The 22845-nt window shown below is 46.8% G+C and overlaps 2 protein-coding genes across 3 annotated transcripts in view; one reads left to right on the top strand and one right to left on the bottom strand.

The window, feature by feature from the left end:
* The window catches only part of KATNIP (katanin interacting protein), a 188084-nt gene extending 171242 nt beyond the window's left edge, over nucleotides 1-16842 (bottom strand). Inside the window, exon 1 of one of the 2 annotated variants that reach the window (XM_027609862.2) lies at nucleotides 16621-16842. In XM_027609862.2, coding sequence (XP_027465663.2) covers nucleotides 16621-16759 — 139 coding nt within the window. In that variant the 5' untranslated portion in view covers nucleotides 16760-16842. The remainder of the gene's footprint in view (nucleotides 1-16620) is intronic. The other variant, XM_027609860.2, reaches the window with a different exon arrangement.
* A 38-nt stretch (nucleotides 16843-16880) lies between these two features.
* GTF3C1 (general transcription factor IIIC subunit 1) overlaps nucleotides 16881-22845 on the top strand; it is a 71586-nt gene continuing 65621 nt past the window's right edge. The window contains exons 1-2 of the mRNA XM_027609858.2: nucleotides 16881-17127; nucleotides 20255-20464. Of these exons, the coding sequence (XP_027465659.2) occupies nucleotides 16907-17127; nucleotides 20255-20464 (431 nt within the window). The 5' untranslated portion in view covers nucleotides 16881-16906. The remainder of the gene's footprint in view (nucleotides 17128-20254; nucleotides 20465-22845) is intronic.

Below are 22845 nucleotides of genomic sequence, written 5' to 3'. Positions count from 1 at the left end.
TTGTAACTAACGCCCCATCCTCACACCACTGAGCCCCTCTCTCCTCTGGGCAGCTGCACGTGGAGGCTGCTCCTTCTTGCCAAGGACAGAAAGAACGAGATTACACTGGACCTGTCTACTGCACTCAGCATCTCTAAGTATCTTCTTACTTATATCTCGTATTCTCACGACACTCCGGGAGGGAGGTGGAAGACAGTGACACTAATATCAATAGACGCTGCTTGCAAAATTGAGGGGGTGTTCCCCTGCATTTTGCAAGGTGACCTGTTAGTTTCAGCCATGAGACGATAAATAAGGCCAAATGTAAATGATACATGTGTAACTCACATTATAAAACAGACGTGTGCCTGGGAATAAAGAAAAAAAAAACAAAAACGAAAAAGACATAAATGCATATAATATTCTCCCACTTAGGACATCAGAGATTTTATCCACACTTTGGATTCATTTTTGATGGTTAGAAGATTCTGACACTTTGGTTTTACTTTGCTCTAGATGCAGATCATAATATTCAGAGCTACCATTCAGAAGGGAGGTATGTCTTCCTTGGATGTCAGCTTCTGAAACCACCAGGCAAGGGAAAATCAGCATCAGAATTACCCTTAAAAGAGCCGTAAGCCTCCTGTGAAGTACAGTCCACAGGACACAGCCTTTTCTATCCATTGCTGTAGATTATTGAACGTGTGAAATATTTGGTGCATATGGAAATGTATGGTACATGATAAAAATACATAGGCATAATATCATTTTGCAGTATTTCTAACTAAATTATTCACATGGTAATTACTCCCTGTTTTTTCCTATAGGGGAGAAGGAGAGTGGCAGGGGGGAGGGTGAGAACCGGGCACCTAGTTCATGAATGTTAAAGCTTGGGGGACACAGCTCCACTGAACTGGATACCTACTATGTGCCAGGATCAATGCACAGGCTTGATCTCCTGCATCCTTACAACCACTGCTGTGGGGTAGGACTCAATAAACTTGTCCTGGAAAGGGCCAAGGAGTAAATATTTTTTATTTTTTATTTTTTAAAGATTTTATTTATTTATTGGAAAGAGAGTGAAAGCAAGAGAGATCACAGAGGGAGACGGAGGAGCAGACTCGCCACTGAGCAGAGAGCCCAATGCGGGGCTGGATCCCAGGACCCTGAGATCATGACCTGAGCCGAAGGCATATGTTTAACGGACTGAGCCACCCAGGCGCCCCTGAGAGTAAATATTTTTTACCTTACAGGCCATAAGTTCATAAAATCGTAAAGTCTCTGGCACAACTACTCGACTCAGCCATTGTGGAGCGAGAGCAGCGCTAGACTGTATGTAAACAAATGGGTGCCACTGTGTTCCAATAAAACTTTTTCACAAACACAGGCGGCAGGCTGGGTTTCGCTCCCAGTCTGCTGACTCTTGCTCTAGATGGACAGTACTATCCCGTTGGTACCAACCAAGGAAGAAATGAGAAACAAACTTTGAGGGGGTGAATGAGCTGCTTTTTCGAGGTCACAAAAATGTAGCTTGTAAGTGACAGGGTGCTCCTAATGACTACTGTCACTAACATCATCACCATCACAATCATATTAATCATTGTTATTACCACGTGAGCTCACCTTAAGTCACGTTTACTCTGTGCCAGGCACTGAGCTCCAGGTTAAGTCCAGGAATCAACCCATTTACTCCTCTCAGCTACCCAAGAAATATTATCCCGCTTGTCAGATGCGGTCACTGAGACCCAAAGAGGTTAGGAAGCTTGTCCCAAATTACCCAGCTAGTGAGTTGAGGAGCCTTGATCTGGATCTGAGCAGTCTGGCTTGGGAGCCTGCACTCCTAACCATCGGACCACACTGCTCTTCAGTCGGGGCGTTAAAGACAAGTACAGAACACAAGAATAGACCGGGGAGGGAGTCTGATGTAAGCAATTCTTTCTGTGATGCAGCTTCGTAATGTACTTTGGGTTCCTAGAGCAATTAGGAAGGGGGTTAGATGAAATGATTTCCCAACAACCAAAGAAGACGGCGTTGCCAGCCAGCCAGGTAAATGCTGTAAGATGCCAAAAATGTAAGGCAGGCTTGGCATTAGACACTTACTCCCGTCTACTCAGGTGAAATGCTCAGCCTTGGCAGGAAGGGTTGGGCTTTGGAGAATAAATCCAGTGGAAATCCTGCAGGCAGAGAGGGCCCATGCAGGGACCTCCCCACCACAAAGGAGCTTTGAACAAAGAACTTGTTTCTCTCCACTGGGGTGATGGTACTGTTGTGAGGTTACAAAATGAGCTTATTTCTTCTGTTGTCCAAATAGAAGGACTTATGTTGCTCTCATTTTATATATCTATGGAATTTAATTTAAATGACAAATACCACTTAATCTCACTAATCAGACTGGCAAAAATCCGAGGTTTGACAACATACTGTTGGCAAGAGCTAGGAAGCTGACACTTTTGAGCACAGGGGCGGCGGGGGGAGGGGAGTGGAGAACAACATAGTCCCTTTGGAAGGTATTTTAACAACATCCTCAAAAGCACAAGTGTATTTTCCTTTTGGGCTAGCAATAATACTTCCAGGGATCCACCACAAAGAATTACCTCCACGAAGAGGACACGGATGTACCAAGGCATATTCACTGTATCACAACCTGCAATAGCAAATGTTGCAAATGACCCATAAGTCTATCAGCAGGGACTGGTTGAGTAAATACAGCAAATCCACACAATGGTACAGAATACTGTGAAGCTGGAAAAAAGAATGAGCGAGCTCCTTATATATAAGATAGTCATGTTACTTGAAAAAAATCAACAGGCAGAAAGGGCATGGACTATGCAATCTTTTCTCCAAGAAAAAGGAAAATAAGAATAAATACTCACATTGGTTCTATTTGTATAAAGAACCACCCAGAGCTACGTGTACAAAGACAACGAATCACTGTTCCTTTTTATATGTTTTTATTTTTGAATGATGTATCTGGACCTATCTCCTTTTGAAAAAATGAAAAGAAACTTAAAATATTAAATGGCCAAAAGGCAGATTCAAATTTTTAAAAAAATACAACGGGAAATGCTGTAGACTCTTCCCATGAGGGAACTCAAGAAGGGGTAGTCTGCTGGAGGGAGATGGAGTAGCCTCTGGGAACTTTAGCACCCAAAAGCTTGCCGGAAAGACAGCACGGTATTTTAGGAGCACAAACTGTCTTCTTTTAAGAGATCGATCTGTAATGCGTGAGAGAGAAGAAGGAAGTGATGACAAAATAGGGTTTCTGGTATTTGGACCAGTGGTTTCCTGGCTAAGCCAATTCGCTACTGGTGACCTGCTCCTTTATTTAAGGGCAAAGTTTTTATGAAATGGCCAGACAAGAAGAGAAAGGAAAACTGAAAAAGGAAGGAAGAGCAAGGAAAGGAAAACTGGGACCTGTCCAGACGGGCTGTCTGGAAATTGTGGTTTCCTCGTGCTTACTGAGCGCCTACCCCGACAGCTTCCTCCCCAGGTGACAGCTCTCGGGGCCCCCCTGTCATGCACAACAACAAAGCCATGTGGCTCAGAGAAGTAACCTGCCCAAGGTCAGAGCGAGGAGGGGGAAGAACTGGGTTCACAGTCAGTCTGGCTGCTAACCCAGTGTTCATTATTCTCTGCTGCCTGCCAGCAGCCCCTCGTGTCAAGCCCAGGAATGGGAGCACCCCAACCCCACTGTCAGTACTACCCCACCCCCACAGGCCTTTAGCCCCATCCCAGCTTCCTGGACACCCACCTACAGCCTTTGCAAAGACACCTGTGGCAGAGTAAGGTGGCAGGGTGGGGACAGAGCAGCCTGGGGAGCACCTGCCCAGCCCAAGGGGAATTGCTATTTGGTTTTGTTGTTATCGTTTTGTTTTTTGAGAGAAAGAGAGAGTGCGCCAGAGGTGGGGGGCAGAGGGGGAGGGAGGGAGGGAGGGAGAGGGAGAGGGAGAGAGAGAGAGAGAGAGAGAGAGAGAGAGAATCTTAAGCAGGCTCCACACCCAGCACGGAGCCAGAAGCGGGTCTTGATCTCATGACCCCGAGAACATGACCCCAGCCAAAACCAAGACGGACGCTTAACCAACTGAGCAACCCAAGTGGCCCCGGGGAATCACTATTCAGGTCCAGCTGCTAGTTTCCGTGCAGGAATGTGGGCCCAGTCTCATCAGATTGGATTTTTCCAGAGAAGTCCAGTATTAGGAGAAAGCTTCTAAGTTTTAAATATTGGCAAGTAACTAAAAAAAATTTTTTTAAAGCTCTATACAGATCCAACAAAGCAAGCTTCTAGATTCTAACCTAATAGGTAACGAGGCAGAAGGCTGGAGAATCTCCCATTATTTACCTAGATGCCATGGACCATTTTTGCAGGGGAACGGGGAGAGCTCTTTAATGAAATCTCATCATAATAACAAATCTGTTAGACAAAAAGCGTGACTGTTTGGAAGACAGGTAAACAGGGGCTCTGTGACACACTTTCAGATTCCTTCCAATTCCCCATGTGCGCCTCCAGGCTGGTTCTGGGGGCTTTAAGTCACACTCTGTCTTCTGAAAGCCCGAAACAATATCCCTGTCAGTCTTCCTTTGCATTTTCTGTGTAACTCAAATTCCCAGGGCCCAGTTGACTGCCAAATTACCTGAGATAAACAAGTCATGCTAAGCTCCTCTTTTCCTTTCCAAACCCAAACAGCAGCTGCCAGCCAGAAATGGTTGTTTATAACCTGAACACTGTTACACGCATTTGCTTGTGCACTTCTAAAAATGCTTAGCCATGCATTCTTTGTCGGCCTTCATAATTACATGAGAGCCTGGGGACAATGCTGTGCAGTGGCAAAGAGGGTAGGCTGTGGGTCGGCCTGTCTGGCTCAGCTTCTCAATACCTGTGTGGAACCCCTGAGAGTGCGATTCCATTTCGGTCTATTGTCGGCGTTAAGAAGGTACATGTGAAATGCTTAGAATGGTGCCCTGCACATAGTAGGTGCTTAGCAGTAAGTAGTTCATTCTCCCACAAATGGCTGACTATATGTTCATGGATCTCAGTGAGTTCTGTTGGACTCTGGTTCCCAAACATATCCTCAATCTGTCCCTTCCTCCCCATCATCCCTCTGTGAGGCCCATGATCATTACAGAGCCACCTAGTTGGACTCCTGCCTCCGTTATTGCTGGGCTTTTCCCATGGCAGCCAACTAAAAATGAGACTGTATCCCTTGCCGGCTTGACCCTCCAGTGCGTTTCCCTCTGCACGGTTCTCTCTCTGCTGGCGCATGCTCACACCCACACCACCCACCCCTGCAGCCCGCCAGTCTTTCCTCAGCTCCTTGGATTCACGATTCCTTCCTTCTCCGGGTCCTTTGCTCTCATGGTCCTCTCTTGTTGGCTCCTTCTTATCAATCAGATCTCAGCCTGAAGGGACCTCCTTCCTCAGAGAGGACTAGCCCACCATCCTCCCTACTTTTTACCCTCTGCACAGCCCCTGTCTGATCTTTTTGCTAGTGTGGTTGTGGTCTGTCTCCCCCCATCCCCTCCCAATATGGCCACTGTTTGTTTGTTTTTTTTATCATGAATTTCCCATACCTGGAACAGTGCCTGGAATGGAATGGAAATCAGTAGACATATCCAGAATGTGTGAATGAATGAATGAATGAATGACCAAATTTTTGAATGGACAATGCTGGGAGGACAGGAGGCATGAGTATGAAATGCTATGAAGACTTCATCTTCTCTCACAATGTATTTTCCTGACCTTATCCCCCTGCTCTTTCTCAGATGGTGAAATGAAATATGACAAAGTGAGTTTAATACACCACTGGAGATAATTGGAAAATATTGATTTTTTTTCATTTGTAACAGTAAAGATAAGAAAATGCCACACTTCTCTAATCTAATCAGTGGCTTATGTGACAGCATGCTTCCCAGGCTAAAATGTACTTTGGTCGACCTCTGTATCCATCATACAAGTTCCCAAACTCATTCCAACTACACAGGCCAACCCAGCCCCCCACTGACTACAAGTGGGGACACTGTATTTGTGAATCTATGTGAACGTGTGTGTATGTATCCAAATTAAAGTGTCTTTTGAGTATTTGCATTCCACTCCTCCCCTCCCCCCACAATGAGCTGCCAAGTAGTCCTGGAAAACATAGGAAATGATGCATGAGCTCCCCTGGAATCCTAAAGAAAAAGATACATTCCTTCCTCTGACAGCTAATTTTTACTGAGAGCCTATTGAGTGCTGGGCACCATTTTAAAGGCTTTAAATAGATGGATTCATTTATTCTCAGAGCAGCCCTATGAGGAAGTCCTACTATTAATCTCCATTTTATAATTTCAGAGTCCAGGCACTGAGAGATGAAGGAACTAATTCCCCCCGAGGTCATGCGGCCTCAGAACTGGAGCCCCCTGGGTAGGTCTCCACAAACTCTGCTTCTTCCTTTCCTCCCCAGATGAGGAAGGCTCACCTTGTGAGCACCAACTCAAAAACAGGGAGAGCAGGAGGGCAGGAGAGCGAGTCTAATCCTCTGCCCTGGTTTTTCAGGGTTGCTGTTTGCAGGCTTAAAATAAAATCTCCATCTCAAATCAGGCAAGAGACAGGACTTCCCACTGCAAGGGCTCATTAGGAGGTTGGAGGGGGGAGGGGCACTGGAGAGAAATGGATCTGGGCCTGTTCTCCCACCTCTGTAGGCACGTTAACTCCCCAGGCCGCGGCCCCAACATCTGATAAATGACAGCGGTCAGACCAGATCGGAAGTTACTCACTGGCTGAATCCAGCCCACAGATATTTGCTGGGTCTCCATAATGTTTAAAAAAAAAAAGAAAAAAAATTTTTTTTCAGCCAACATTTACAGCTTGGGAGATAGCACATTTTAAAATACCGAGTTCCGGATTATTCTGAAAAACCGGAAGATCTGGCAACACAGGGCTTACATTCCTGCCTGGCAACAGTCATCTGAAGCTGAGGACAGTGGCCCGACAGATGGCATGGTGTCCTCTGGTTCCCAGCCCCCACTGGCTGGTTGTCTCCCTGCCACTGAGGTCAAGTCCAAGCTGCCATTTATCAGCAGGTCTGATAGGTTTTCCCCTACAGTAAAGATTAAAGTGAAGGTCTTTGTGTCCACATCTCCAGTGAAAGTGAGAATCATTATTGTCATCATCCTAACTGCAGCGAACACGTACGTACTTATTGTATGCCAGGTCCTGATCTAAGGGCTTTGCATCCATGAACGCTTTTAATTTTCACAATAACTCCAGGGGGTGGGACAACTATTATCTCTATTTTACAGACGATGGAGGGATGGAGGAAGCCACATACTTCAAGGAATTAGTAGACGACTGAGTTATTTATGAAATTGAGGAATAGGGACACCTGGGTGGCTCAGTGGGTTAAGCGGCTGCCTTCGGCTCAGGTCATGATCCTAAGGTCCTGGGATCAAGTCCGGCATCAGGCTCCTTGCTCAGCGGGGAGCCTGCTTCTCCCTCTGCCTGCCACTCCCCCTGTTTGTGCTCACTCTCTCTCTCTCTGATTAAAAAAATAAAATAATAATAAAAGAAACGGAGGAATATTCCCAGGTATGCAAAGTGTATATAGGTGTTGAAAGAATCTGACATAAAGCAGCATAATGAAATAGACCCTGGACACTTATATTACCTGCCTGGTCCCAGCAGGCTCCTTTCTTTTCTTTTCTTTCTTTTTTTTTTTTTTTTTTTAAGATTTTACCTATTTATTTGACAGAGAAAGAGAGCGCACAAGCAGTGGGAGTGACAGGGAGAGGGAGAAGCAGACTCCCCACTGAGCAAAGAGCCCAATGTAGAGCCCAATCCCAGCACCCATGGATCATGACTCAAGCCAAAGGCAAACGCCCAACAGACTGAGCCACCCAGGTGCCCCCTGCAGGCTTCTAAACTTGTATTCTTGCATAGGATCCTTAGAGTTCACAAATCTATCAAGTTCCCTGGACTAGATTTATTAAGTCTCTTCCAGAACTAACTCTCTTTGATTTTAGGTAGGTTCATAAAAAGTATCTAAATAGTTTGGGATCCTTTTTTTTTAAAGATTTTATTTATTTATTTGACAGAGAGAGCACAAGTAGGCAGAGCTGTATACAGAGGGAGAGGGAGAAGCAGGCTCCCTGCTGAGCAGAGAGGCCAATGTGGGACTCAATCCCAGGACCCTGGGATCATGACCCAAGCTGAAGGCAGATGCTTAACGGACTGAGCCACTCAGGTTGCCCCTGGGATTCTTTTTTTTGAAGATTTTATTTATTTATTTATTTATTTATTTATTTATTTATTTATTTGAGAGAGAGTGCTTGAGTGAGTTGGGGGAGGAGCAGAAGGGGAGGGAGAGGGACAAGCAGACTCTGTGTTGAGTGCCAAGTCAACGCGGGACTTGATCTCAGGACCCTAAGATCATGACGTGAGCCCAAACCAGGAGTTGGACACCTAACCAACTGAGGCACCCAAGCACCCCTAAATAGTTTGGGAGTCTTGAGAGAGATCACACGTACACATGCATGTGCACGTGCATACACACACACACGCAGATGTGCACACACACTGCGTTGCAAAGTCACTCAGAGTTTTTAAGAGCGTGGTTGTCCCTGCATGGATTGATGACCAGGCATCTGTGGTGGTCCAACTTCCTGCCTGGTGCTGCATTCACCAGTAATCCTCCTATCCTCCAATGACATGTTAAGTCAAGGGCTGTCCCCAGAGAATCCATCAGCTAAGGGTGGTTAAGGTAGCATCAGAGTCAAAAATGAGGCAGGAGGTGGGAGTGATGGTGACCTTGCTGGGAAAGAAAATGGGAGGACAGGAACACTAACTGAAAAGTAGAGGGAGAACAGGATCACAACAGTGGCTGGGGGTATTGTAAAGGTAGCTAGGTGAAGGCATGTTATTAGGACTCACCTGAACTACTCCAAAGGACAATGTCTGGGGGGACCATACTTTAATCATTAGCGAAAGAGGAACCAGCTGAGATCTCTGGAAGCTTGTCCTGTAGGCTTGGCTGCAAGGGCTTTTTTCCCTGCCTGCTTTATGGAGATCAGCCAGCAATTAGCTAAGGGACAAATCAGTTTATCTTTTTCCTGGTTACAATGTCAGCCCAGCAAACACTCATGTACATCTCCCTGTGTCAGTCCTTGGGCCAAGTGCTGGGTATACAAAAGAACGAGAGTGGGTCTCTATCCTCAAGGAAGAGGAAAGGCATGGAGCCCAGTACCTGTGATACAGCAGGGTACACGAGGGGGCCATGGGATCCCAGCATGTGGGAGGAGTTAATTCTGCAGGTGGTATCAGACACCATAATCCACGGTGTGGAGGTGACTTGCAGGTGACAGCTGGCAGGGAACACAGCAAGGGGAAGGCAGGGAGATGGGAAAGAATACGGTGTGCTCAAGAAATGGCCAACTTCCCGAGGTGGCTTGGGCAGCGGTTGAAATTTCAGATGCCTAGAGGCTTAGGCTAATATTCTCAATGCAAGAAAAAGGCACTTGATGACCAGCGTCACTGGCCAGAAGAGGTCAAACTGTCATCACATGTTCAAGGTCAAGGGGGACCAACATTCAGTGCTGGAGGACCGGGGCTTTGTGGGAATGCAGGCCCAACAGGGCCAAAGCACCGTTCCATGGAGAGACTGAAAAATCCAGGTTTTTATGAGAAATCACTATTTTTAAATACATAAAAACACATCAATGGACCCAGTTCAGCCCACTATAATGCCTCTGGACATGAGGCAGGGTGGGTATCTAAACATGAGACTGGAGGCCAGCAGACCAACCAAGGGATAGGGGAAGGGAGGCACATGGCTTCCCCAGGAAAATTCTCTGATTTAAGGTGCTGTGTCCAAGGTGCTAAAGTTACAAGGGTCAAGCTGTTCAAATCCATGGGGCAAACAGCAGTGAGTCTGGTGCTGCTGAGGACAATGGACACTTCCTTATTCTTACATAAAGTGCACTGTAAACAGCACCAAGCTCCTCCTTCCAACTAGCCACGTTGCTCCTTGTAAGCCCTCTCCTACTTGGAAACAGAAGAGCAGCCACGGGGTCAGATCCCAAGGGAGCCAAGGAGGTAGGCAAGGGCCATGCCTTTTAAACCAGCCTAAGGGGTAGGCCTTGCCCACAGACTCACTTCCCAAGTGTAACAACCTGGCCACACACCGATGGGGCCAAGTTTGAGATAGGTCTTTGCTGACATACTCTAGACATATACAAAGTCTAGAGCGTACACTTTATTTGGCTGCGTCCTAGCTCTGCTACCTGCTGTGGGGTATAAATGGGCCCAATGATAGTCAGTATCATATGGAGCTGTCTCAAGAATCAAACTGGAGGGGCACCTGGGTGGCTCAGATGGTTAAGCATCTTCCAGGGTCCTGGGACTGAGCCTCGCATCGGGCTCCCTGCTCGGCAGGGAGCCTGCTTCTCCCCCTCCCTCTGCTGCTCCCCCTGCTTGTGCTCTCTCACTCTCTCTGTCAAATAAATAAATGAATAAATAAACAAATAAATAAAATCTTAAAAAAAAAACTCAACTGGATCCTCTATGACAGGAGTCAGCAAACTTTTCCAGGGAAGGGCCAGATGGTAAAGAGTTTTGGCTTTATGGACCATATGGTCTCTGCCACAACTAGTCAACTTTGCCACTGAAGCATGAAAATAGCCATAGATTGTATGCATTTATATGCAAGTGGGTATAGCTGTGTTCCAATAAATCTTTATTTATAAAAGCAGGCAGGGAGCCAGATTGCTTTGAGAAAGGGGAAGACCTTTACAAATGCTATCTTCTAGGGACTCCCCTGTTGGATTGTAGTTAGCTGTTGATGACTGGCTTTCTCACCAGACTATGATGTTCTTCAGGGCAGAGAATAGGTCCCCCTTCTTTTTTTCTTTCAGATTAAAACGAAGAGAACAAACATATATAGCACAATGTGCCACGCAATAATAACCCGTACGGATTTCCAAAATTGCCCAAGTGAGTACAAGAGCAGGATGGTAACTTCAGATGCCTCTGGGGCCCAAGCAGGGAACACATGCAATGAGGGGGGCCAGTCAGGGAGGTGCTGTGGCATCCTGGAAAGTGCACCTCCCTGCTAAAGGGGTGGTCTCCATTTAGCTCCAGCTATGAGGAAGCTGTTCTGATTCTGTGTTCGGTGTTAATAGACTTTATTGATTTTTGTTAAGAAAATACCACAATCAGATATTTATGAGAAATCCCTCAATTTTTCAATATTGACAACTCGTTCAAAAATTGAAAAAAATCAAACATTACGGGCCAAGGCAACATGATTGTGGGCTGATTCATCCAGAGGCCCCCAATCTGTAACCTCTGATATAAAGAACTCATTTTCAAATTTGCTACATCACAATTTTTTTTTAAGATGAAAATATTTTTAACTTCTATGTTCAAAAAAATCAACTTAAAGAAAGTTTTAAGGTAATGCAAGGAGGGGCGCCTGGGTGGCTCAGTCAGTTAAGCATCCGACTCTTGATCTCAGCTCAGGTCTTGATCACAAGGTCATGAGTACAAGCCCCATGGTGAGCCTACTTTAAAAGGGAAAAAAAAAAAGAAGAAGAAGAATACAATAAACTCCCATCTACCCTTCACCTGGATCCAGTCTTATCTTGATATCTCTGGGTTCTAGCACACGGAAAGCACTGAAATGTGGAGTTATTAAATGAATGTCCTAAGGAAGAATAAGCAAAACATAGTGTGTCAACTTCCTGTAAGCTAAAAATCATAGGTTGAGATGAACATTGAGAAATACAAGAGTTAAAGAAATGAATCAGATTCAAGGATGGGCGTGAAGAAGGAAGGAAGACAAACAGACATAGAGACTCCATGGACCACACATTTATTTTGCCTGCTGAATGCTTGCTTTGTTTTATTTTACATCATTTTTGGCTTAGTTCATTTTAAGTAGTAAGAGAAATCGACAAATCACTGGGAGCCCAGGTGAATACCATACCAGAACAGAAGAGACCAGACATGCTGACAGTGTACTTTCAACAAAACCTTACTAATTCAACCGTCACCCATTTTGCAGTTTGGGATTATTTAGACAAGCTAGGCTAAATTTCATCTTGGCATTATTAATTCTTTGAGAAAGTGTACTAAGCAAATGAGCAGGATAAGTGGGGGAAATGTTGAATATTTGCTCTGGGGAGAGCAAAAGCAAATGAACAGCTTTAAAATCCTTTCTAATTACGTTGATGTGCTGAACTTTTGTCTAATTATTATGTTCCTTGAAAACTGAGTAGAAATATTTTTTTCTTGAACCATCTCGTATTTTAAAAGCACTGGAGGAAATGTGACTTTAACATAAAGGTGAACACTTCATAGCAGAAGACTCACATGTTGCCAGTTTACTTTCAGGTAAATGAAAAATGTCACACGTCGGCTTCTCTTTTAAACAAACAGTGAGCTAATTACAAAGATTATTATTTGCTAGAGAGCTTCAGCAGATTCCCTCCTCCCTCGTCTGCCAGCTGAAGTCTGCCCATTTGCAGATAATTAACAGCATTAGCTACCACGCCAGAGCACTTTTTACATGCCAGACTTGCTGTTAAGTGCGTTCATGCATAGTCTCATTGAATTCACCAGTGGATTACCAGACAAAACAAAGTAAGCCTTATCATCAGCTCGATTTTATTGACAGGAAAACTGAGGCTCAGAGAGGTCAAGAGAACATAGTTGAGATGTGAATCCACCGGTATACAGCCCTCCAAATTATATCAACATTACATCATGCCGCATTGCAGGGCCAGATAAAACGTGCCCCAAATCAAAACCAATGGGCCAGGAAAAATGTTGTGAAAAACCATGGTGATTTGGCCATGCAGAATCAACCAAATTACAATCCAGTTTGGGGATATTTGGTAGATACTTAGGCTTTTGTAAGTTTGGGAAGTAAACATTTTTTTTTAACAAGGCCAGGCTTGGCTTATCTAGTTGGCTAGACTCACAGTTCATCACAGTATGCTTCACTTTACCCAACAGGTATGTGCCTATAAAACTGTTGTGTAAATTTTTAGTTTTCAGTTTTGTTTTTTTTTAAGATTTTATTTATTTATTTGACAGAGAGAGAGATAGCGAGAGCAGGAACACAAGCAGGGGGAGTGGGAGAGGGAGAAGCAGGCCCCCTGCCGAGCAGGAAGCCCGATGCAGGACTCCATCCTAGGACCCCGGGATCATGACCTGAGCCGAAGGCAGATGCTTAACGGCTGAGCCACCCAGGCGCCCTAGTTTTCAGTTTTAAAAATTGTAATGGAAAAGGGATCCTTTGAATGCTAAATCTAATCTTAGGGAAAATGCTTTCTTTTTTTTAAGATTTTATTTATTCATTTGAGACACAGAGATACAGGGAGAGAAAGACAGCATGAGCAGGGGGAGATGCAGAGGGAGAGAGAGAGAAGCAGACTCCCCGCCGAGCCAGGAGCCTGATGCGGGGCTCAATCCAGGATCGTGGTCTCATGACCTGAGCCGAAGGCAGATGCCTAACCATCTGAGCCACCCAGGTGCCACAGGCAAATGCTTTCTTAAAGAGAACACATTTTTCCTTTTTGTAACCAATCTGAAAATTAACAGGTGCCTTGATTGGGCCATGATAATGCTCCAGGAGTGAGCAAGATGATGACAGAACTGACTTCTTGAAAATGGTCTAGGGGCATCTGGGTGGCTCAGTCGGTTGGGTGTCTGCCTTCAGCTTGGGTCCTGATCCCAGGGTCCTGGGATGGAGCCCCGCATCAGGCTCCCTGCTCAGTGGGGAGTCTGCTTCTCCCTCTCCCTCTGCTCCTGCTTGTGTGTGTGCTCTCTCTCTCTCTTGCTCACTCTCTCTCTCTCAAATAAATAAATAAAATCTTCAAAAAAAGAAAGAAAATGGTCTATAGCGATGTTTCTCAAACTGTTTTCCCTAGACTCTGGGAGGAAGAGGGGTTCACAAGGACAAAACTATTTTCATCACAATTCTAAGACATCTTCACTGTGTTGATATTTGCACTGATGATGGGAAAGCAACAGTAGGTAAAACTGCTTGTGGCCTGAGCTGCTACAAGGCAGCGGCACCAAACTGTCCTAGTAATCATTATATTCTTTATCATGTATTCATGATAAAACAACAACAACAAAATCACTTTCACCTAAGAATATCCTTACGAAATTGTAAAAATTAATTTTATTCAATTTCACCTCAGGAGTACACATCTTTTTAATATTCTGTGTGACACAATGGGAAGTGCACATCAAGCACTTCTGCTATAAGCCAAAGAAAACACTTGTGTGCTTGTTTGAGTTACCAGCTGAACTAGCCACATACGTACAGAATGCCATTTTTACTTGAATGCATAACTAACAAACTATGGTTATTCAGATTTGGGTATTTCACAGACATTTTCTCAATATGTAAAAAAAAGTGAGTCAGTCTTTTCAAGGAAACAACTGATAGTGTTTTTTGCCCAAATGAAAACTTGTTTCTACTACCTTGAGTTTAGCACCTTAAACTTTTTTCTAAAAAAATGAGATAGGTGGTGATATTAACAAATGGGATTTTCTTGATATTGTATAATGACATTCCACTTGGTATTACATAATGGAATTTGAAATGTCAACATGTGGAAGATCTGCATAACTCAGTAAGCCAACATTTTCCAAATGACCAATGCCTAACGTAATAAAATCATACATGGGCAAAATATCTGAAAAAAGGGCAAGATAAATCAATGGATTTTAATGTAACAGAGTACAAAAGTTCATCAATCTGGTTTCAGATGGTACACTGTACATACCCTTCAAGAAACTACCACTTGCTAAGTTTTGGTGTAGTATCAAAAAAGAATGTCTACCATTAAAATCTATGAGGCCAGACTTTCTGCATATACATTAGCCAAAAGTCACAACAATTTGGTTGCTGAAGCAGAAATGAGAGTCTATTTCCTATCAAGCCAGACATTGAAGAGACTTGAGACAATGTAAAATAACGCCCTTCTTCCCACTAGTTTTTTTGGAGGGGGGGCATAGCTATTTTTCATTAAAATTATTAATTATATTCAGAAGTAACGGGTTTAGTGTTATTTTTTTAAGACTTATTTTATTGAGAGAGAGAGAGAGCACACGCAAGTGTGGGGAGGGGCAGAGGGAGAGAATCTTAAGCAGACTCCCTGCTGAGTGTGGAGCCCAATGCGGGGCTCAATCTCACAACCCGTGAGATCATGACCTGAGCCGAAACCAAGATCTGGATGTTTAACCAAGTAAGTCACCCAGGTGCCCCAAATTTACTGTTATTTTTAAGTAACTGATAAATGAATGTTTTAAGATTTTATAAGCTTTAATTCCTGATACGGTAAATATCATAGATATACTATACATAAAGCTCTTTTGAGGTAAGAGCGTAAAGGTGTCTTGAGATCAAAAGTATTTGAGAACTGTTGTTCTGTAGCAATGTTACATTGATCTTTCCACAAGGCAAACTGCAAATGACATTTTATAGTACCTCTGAAGTACAAAGGGCAAAGATGTCTTTTAAGTACATATCAGACTGTTGAATTAAAAAAAATTTTTCCCCCACACTGCATTAAGTGGGTACAAGGAACACATTCCCAGAAGTAAGGGATGGTGGTGAAATGAGAACAATGATCTGGATTCTAGCACAGATCCTAACAGTCTGTCTAGACATTAGTCTTCCTACCTTCAAAATGAGATTAGAGTAGCCTATTTTTAGATTATTTTGAATGGTCAGTTCCATGATTCTAATCAGGGAACCCTAAATAGTGGCCCACAGGCGGCATCTGGACATCTGGCCCTCAGACTGATTGCGTGTCATGGTATTTAGAGAAGTGCCCCAGGAAAATAACTGGTTGGAACTGAGTGAGAAGCTTTCCTTTCAGAAAGGGAATTGATTTTCAGTCACAGCCCAATCCAGCCCACCAGATTTGCCCCTGCAGATATTGCCATTTGCAACGTCTGGAATGAAGGGCCTCTGAAATCCGTTCCAAATCTCAAAGCTCTATAATTCAGCTCCAGAGGCAGAGTGTCTGAGTTTCTTACTCTGCCGCTTGCTGGCTGTTTGATTTGGGGCAAGTTAACTTAACTTCTTTGAGCCTCAGTTTCTTCATTTGCAAAACAGGATCACACCACTGACCTCAATGGGCTGTTATGAAGCTTAACGACGTGTTACCTGACAGTCTTGCAGAGTTCCTGGCACTGAACAGTACTCAAAGCTCAGAAAAAGAGTATGCCCTCGACTTGGTCCACCCACCTTACCAACTCCGTTTGCCCAGTAGCTGACGACCGCACTCCCCAGGATGACGCTTACCCCCATACCAACTCCCAGATTTCACAGTTCCACACCCGAGGAAGACACACAAGACCCCCCTTCAGACTTCTACCTCTTTCCACTCTAAACCTCTCCTGAGCCCCCGGCCTGTACCGGGTTCCTACACCAACACAGCTCTGCACAGGGGCCAAACCACTGACCACTCCCCCCCAGCCTCTTCTTCCCATCCCGGACCACTAGGGCTCCCTTTCCCTCCGACCAGAGACCACCCTGGGTCAGGCAGTGGCGGCCAAGGGCTGTCTTTCCTAGGATTCTCTCCGAGGGAGCCGAGGGAGATATGGGAGAATAACTGCCCAACCGCCCGGAGGGGCCCACGGCCACTCACCGTCCATCCCTAGAGGCGGCGGTTCCGGGTGCTCGAACCGGAAGCGGCCCCTACAGTGTTTGCAGTTCCCCTGGTTACTGCGGGGTTCCGGACCAATGGCGGTGGAGTCCCGCGGACTGATCCCGCCCCCAAAGGTCATGACGTCACGCCGGAGCTCTGGAACTCCTCCTCCTATCTCTAGGTCCAACCCGCCTCCCAGGGCTGCCGATCGTTGTGCGCAGGCGCGCTGGAGGGCCCTTAGTGTCCTGGTGCGCAGGCGCCCGGGGAGCTGCAAACAGAAGTAGCAATGGACGCGCTGGAGTCGTTGTTGGACGAGGTGGCCCTGGAGGGGCTTGATGGCCTGTGTCTGCCCGCGCTTTGGAGCCGTCTGGAGACGCGAGTGCCTCCCTTCCCGCTGCCTTTGGAGCCTTACACGCAGGAGTTCCTCTGGCGGGCCCTTGCCACCCACCCGGGCATCAGCTTCTATGAAGAGCCTCGGGAGCGACCCGACCTCCAGCTCCAGGACCGGTCAGCGGCCTGGCCCTGAGGCGGGCGGGCGGTCGGGCGGGCGCAGAGCCCGGCGTCCGATGGCGCTGGGAGGGGCCCAGGTTCTGATGGGAGGGGGCGGGGGAAAGGAGTGGCATCGGGGGAGGACCGCGAGTCTGATGGGGGGCGCCGTGTAAGGGTGGCTGGGGGTCCCTCGGGCCTGGTAGAGCTCGGACGTCTGGTGGAGTTTGGGGTCGTCTAGTGATGTCCCATTCGGTCCGTGTAGGTGTTTGGATGGTGGTGAGCAGGACTGGGGAGGGGTTATTCTTCAGGCTTCAAAGAGTACTCCTCTTTCGTGGTGGATAGGAAGTCAGTTTAGATCAAGACTGGAGACCGTTGAGTTTAGCCACTCTTTGTGGGGCATTCATTCAGTGCTGGGCTAGAGAGCCTGAGGCAACTAGAGATCTGCATAACAGCACGTTTAGCAGTAGTAATAATAACAACAGCGGCTAGCATTTATTGAGTGCTTATTTTTGGCCTGGTAACTATATTATAAGCTCCTGTTCTGGCAGCTTCAGGAGATTGAACTCACTTGATCCTCAGCAATAGGAGCTGTTATCTTCCCCATTTTGCAGAAGAAGAAACGGAGTCGTAGATTAAGTAACCTGTCCAACGTTACAGAGATTATAAGTGACCGAGTGTTGATTTGAACCCAGGCAGTCTGTCACTATAGAGTCTGCTGTTGTGCCGAATTGACAGAAGTTCCCAGAGATAATACTGTCCAAAACAAGACTTAAAGATTGGATTTAGGTGGCCAGTTGGCAGAGTATTCTGGAGAGAGAATAGGAAATGTGAAAGCCTCAAGGAAGAGAAATAAGTTAAGTTTGGTTGAAGTGTAGGATTGGGAGATGGGGAATGGGGAATAATAGTTGGCACTTGCATATGTTTATTGTGAGCTGGGACTTGCTAAGATCCTGACATATAGCAAGTTAATTTTTACAATAACCTTAGGAGGTGGGTATTATCACCCCCATTTTCCCGAAGAGGAAATTCGGCCACAGAGAGGATAGGCGACTTGTTCAAGATTATCAACTAGCAAGAGCAGAACCCAGAATTTGAATCCTTGAAGTTTGGGGTACAGAATCCTCTCTGCCCTTAACCAGATTAGACTGGAGAGGTAATCAGTGGTCTTTTAATCCACTTTAAGAGTTTATCCTTTATCAAAAGAACGGTTGGAAGTTCCCCCCTCCCCCCACCCCACCCAAAGGAGGGTCAGACTGAGGGCAAACTGTGAAGGTGAGAGATTTTAGTAATCCAATCAGAAACAACCAATCATGGTTTTGACGTGGTTTGTAGGTTGGAGTTCGGAGCCAATGGGGGAGAAAGAATTCTGCAGGAGTCTTTGGTGCTAGAAGGCTTTCGTTAAAGCGGGGGGACAGGGCCCTCTAGGTAGAAAGAGCTACACTGGGGTTGTGAGGAGGGACTGATTTATACACTTTGAAGTTGGGGGAAGTAAAGACAAAGGGAGGTTTCCAAAAGGACTCCTATGCTAAAGAAGACTCACCAGGACCCTGGAGGCCTGGCTGTTTGCAAGCTAAGGTGGTTCTTCCCTCTAGAGAAGCCTTAACTTTAAGACAGTTGGGAGCTTCCTGGAGGAACTATACTCTTCCTGCCTTAAGTGACAGTGGGCTGCAGGTTATAAGGAAATTTTCTTCTTGCCTTTGTTTCCCCACATCAGTTTTGCTTACTGTAGTACAGCTGAGAATAAGAGAAGCAAATGGAATCAAGACATAATGAAGCAGAAGAATCAAGAGGATTTGGTGACTGGACGTGGGGTATAAGGAGAGGGGGGCATCAGGGATAATGGCTTCTGGTTCCTGATATTTGGGTTCCTGAGTGAATATTGATGTCCTTCACTGTTAGTAGGGAACACAGAAGAGCAGCAAGGTGGTTGAGTCTCGGGGGAGGGGGGCAAGATGCTGAATGTACTTTGAGACACATTGAGTTCAAGGTTCATTTGGGTGATCCAAGTGGAGATTCTGTTTAGTAAACATGTGATTTCATGGGCGAAAGCAGGCCAGAGGGAGGGATGGGGCTGGACATGGGGAGTCATCCATATGGTTGGATATTGAAGCTGTGGGCCAGGATCATCCCTGGAAGAGAATGCGGTGTGATGGGAGCCACTAAGACATGGCCCTCAGGTGCACCTACATGGAAAGGCTGGATGGTCAACTAGGAAGGTCAAAGAAGCCTAGGAAGGTGTGACTGGAGAGAGGACAGCAGTCCACAGCTGCCTCCAGGCAGATGGCCCAAGATGTGATTTGGGAATGGAGAGTAAAGCAGGGCAGAGGTCACAGAGAAGGCGAGGAGGGAAAGAGCTGATAAATAGAAGTGGGTTTTAGCGTCAACTAGACTAGCTGTGAGCAGGGTTTGCAAGGAAAGCCTTACAAACTTGGCTAATTCAGTAAGGGAAGAAACGCAAGTCAAAGTTGTCCCCATGGCATTGATACGACATAACTGGGAGAAAGCGGAAAGGAGGGACTTCACTGGAGACGGGGAGAGGCAGTCATAACTTTGATTTGGATCTCCTTGAATTAAAGGTGTTTGGAGGAAAAGACAGGACTGAGGATTCCGAGGTGAAAATTGTTAACAGATTTGCAGGCACTGGATTTGGAGGGAAACCGAAAGGCCATGACTTGGGCCAGTAAGATGGTTCTGGTTCTAGCATTCAGCTTCTGGAATGGATTTGGGGGACCCTGGAAAGGTCTGTGTTCTCTGGGGTAGAAAGGCAGGAATGCTGCTCTAATCTGCATTTGCAAGGCTGGAGGACCGAGTGAGCTCACTCCTCTCTGATCTCAGTGGGAGGTTGTCAGAAGAATGCGCCAGGGGCGCCTGGGTGGCTCTGTCAGTTAAGCATCCGGCTCTTGGTTTCTGGTTTCAGCCCAGGTCATGATCTCAGGGTCGTGAGATCCAGCCCTGTGTTGGGCTCCCAGCATGAAGTCCGCCTGAGATTCTTTACCTCTTTCCCTCCCTCCTGGAGCGCTAGCTCTCTAAAAATAAAATCTTTAATTAAAAAAAAGAAAGAAAGAAAGAAAAGAAGAATGAGCCAAGTATGTATTATTTGAAAATTTGAGTTGTGGTTTGGTATTTGTCTCTTTCTCCCTTTTAGGTATGAAGAGATTGACTTGGAAACCGGAATTTTGGAGTCCCGGAGGGATCCAGTTGCTTTGGAGGATGTCTACCCCATTCACATGATCTTAGAGAATAAGGACGGCATCCAGGGCTCATGCCGGTACTTCAAGGAGAGGAAAAACATAACCAGTGACATCAGGACCAAGTCTCTACAGCCCCGTTGTATGATGGTGGAAGCCTTCGGCAGGTAACCGATCCGCACCCAGAGAGCCTCACAGGCCTTCTGCTGCCTTGAGCCAGGGGGGACCAGTCAGAGCCTGGACACTGGTCTGTGTGTCAGCCCCGCGCCAAGCCTCCACCTTCTGCACTCCACTTTCAGTGGCGCTGATTTTGCTCAGGGGCCTACCTTCCTCTTTCCCTTGGGTCCGCAGTCCTGGCACAGTTGGGCAGAGCAGCCGGCTCTCATTTGGATCAGTGCCTTTCCTTCTCTTGCCCAGGCTGGGGGGGGGGATCCAGTTCCCCGGAGTGGCTAATCCGAGCTCTTACATTCTCCAGCCCGTCCCCACTCCCACCTCCCTCCCTCCCCACTTCACAGAACAGGGAAAAGCTGCCGACTTCCTTCCGCTTGCAGCTTTGCCACATCTATTTACCCTTTCCATCAGCTCAGATGCAACGAGAAGCTGCTGCCCCGGCCCAGCCCCCCCCCCCCCCCCCCCCCCCCCCCACCCCCCCCCCCCCCCCCCCCCCCCCCCCCCCCCCCCCCCCCCCCCCCCCCCCCCCCCCCCCCCCCCCCCCCCCCCCCCCCCCCCCCCCCCCCCCCCCCCCCCCCCCCCCCCCCCCCCCCGCCGCATTTCTCCGGCCCAGCTCCCGGCACCTCCCGCTCTTTCCTGCGGGTGCTCTCTCCTCAGCCCTCATGACTCAGCCATCTCACAACAGGACCACCTCTTGACCTCGGGTCCCCCGTGACCCTAGATCCCTCTGTGCCACTTGGGGCTGTGCTTCCTGGAAGAAATAGCCACCCTCGCTCTTTCTCCCCTTCACTCCTCTGCCCGCTGATGTCTGCCGTTATTACTTCACTGAAATCTTATCCTCTGAGATTCCCAGTAACAAGCTTGTGGACGCTGTTTGGCCCTTAAGCTCCTTGACCCCTCCGCCCCGTCAGGGAGTTTTAAAGCTCTTGCCCCGTGGCTACCCGCTTTGTTTTTCTTTTCTTTTTTTTTTAAAGGTTTTATTTATTTATTCATGAGAGACAGAGAGAGAGAGAAGCAGGCCCCCGCGGAGCAGGAAGCCCAATGTGGGACTCAGTCCCAGGACCCTGGGATCATGACCTGAGCCGAAGGCAGCCGCTTAACCATCTGAGCCACCCAGGCGCCCTGCTTTGTTTTTCTGTTCTGGCCGATCCTCACCAGCTCCCTCATGGGCTCCCCGACTTCCTTCCACCCCTTAAACGTTGGGCTGCTCCCAAGGGGTCTATCTCTTCCCTAGGTGTCCCCCAAGTGCCACATACGGAGTTCAGTAGCCTCTTGCTCAGTGTGCCCAGAAGTCGAGTGTCATACTCCTTCCCTCCAAACCTGCCTCCTCTTCCTTCCTTGCCTCTTTTGTGATTTCCTCTGCTCTGGGTGTTCCCATGTGCCTGCTGTACAAGCCGCAGACTTCGGACTCCTGGGCCCCTTTTCTCCATACTTCTGCATGCAACTGGCCACCAAGTCCTGTGGACTTGACCTTCGAGCTTTATCTCCAACCCCCTTTGGCCTCAGAATAGTGCAAGAGTCTCCTGCCTACCTTCTTGCTGTCTCTCTCTCCCTCCCTCCCTCCCTCTCTCTCTTTTTTTTTTATAATTTATTTATTTATTTGAGAGAGAGAGAGAGAGAGAGAGAGAGAATCCCAAGCAGCCTCCCCAGTAATGATAGATCCTGACACAGAGCTTGATCACATGACCCTGAGATCATGACCTAAGCCAAAATCAAGAGTCAGATGCTCAGCCAGATGCCCCTGTCTCTCCTCTTTGGAACTTTCCATACCACATGGCACATTTTTCTCTAAGATGGAATTGTGATGAATAGTGCCTTGGTCACTCAGGAGATGCTTCCAACTAGGCACATATGTCCCGTACACGTGCTTTGTTTAGCCAGCACGGTGTTTTGTTTTTAATTTTATCTCATTGCTCATATTTAAAATCTGGATATTTAGCTCCTCTGGAAAAAAAATCACGGGATCTAGCTGCATTGGACTGATTTTTTAATTGGTGGCATAGGCCAGAGCCATGAGCCATGTCCCACCTAGTGCTCCATGCCCTGCAGCTGCCTGTCCCCTGACCTGAACCCATCAGACTCTGTAGGACCTACCCTCTGCCCCCCCCCCCAGCTCTCTGACTGTAGCCCCTCAATTTCCCGAGTCTTCTTTATGCTGTGGCCCAAACATGCAGGGCTCATTTCTATCTCAGGTCTATGGCATGTGCTATTCCTTCTACTTAGAATGTTCTGCCTCAGATCTTCACATCTCCACACCCTCCTCTTCATTCAGTCTTCAACCTGGCTCCTCAAAAAAAAAGTGTCCCTGTTGCCCAGGCACCATTATGTTACTCATTGTCGCACCAAAAATGGTCATTTATTTATTTATTGAGAGAGA

Source organism: Zalophus californianus, chromosome 10 (genome assembly GCF_009762305.2).
Source record: "Zalophus californianus isolate mZalCal1 chromosome 10, mZalCal1.pri.v2, whole genome shotgun sequence".
NCBI classification, from domain to species: domain Eukaryota; kingdom Metazoa; phylum Chordata; class Mammalia; order Carnivora; family Otariidae; genus Zalophus; species Zalophus californianus.
The sequence above is the reverse complement of the archived record's forward strand: the minus strand, read 5'-3'. Positions and strand labels throughout refer to the sequence as shown.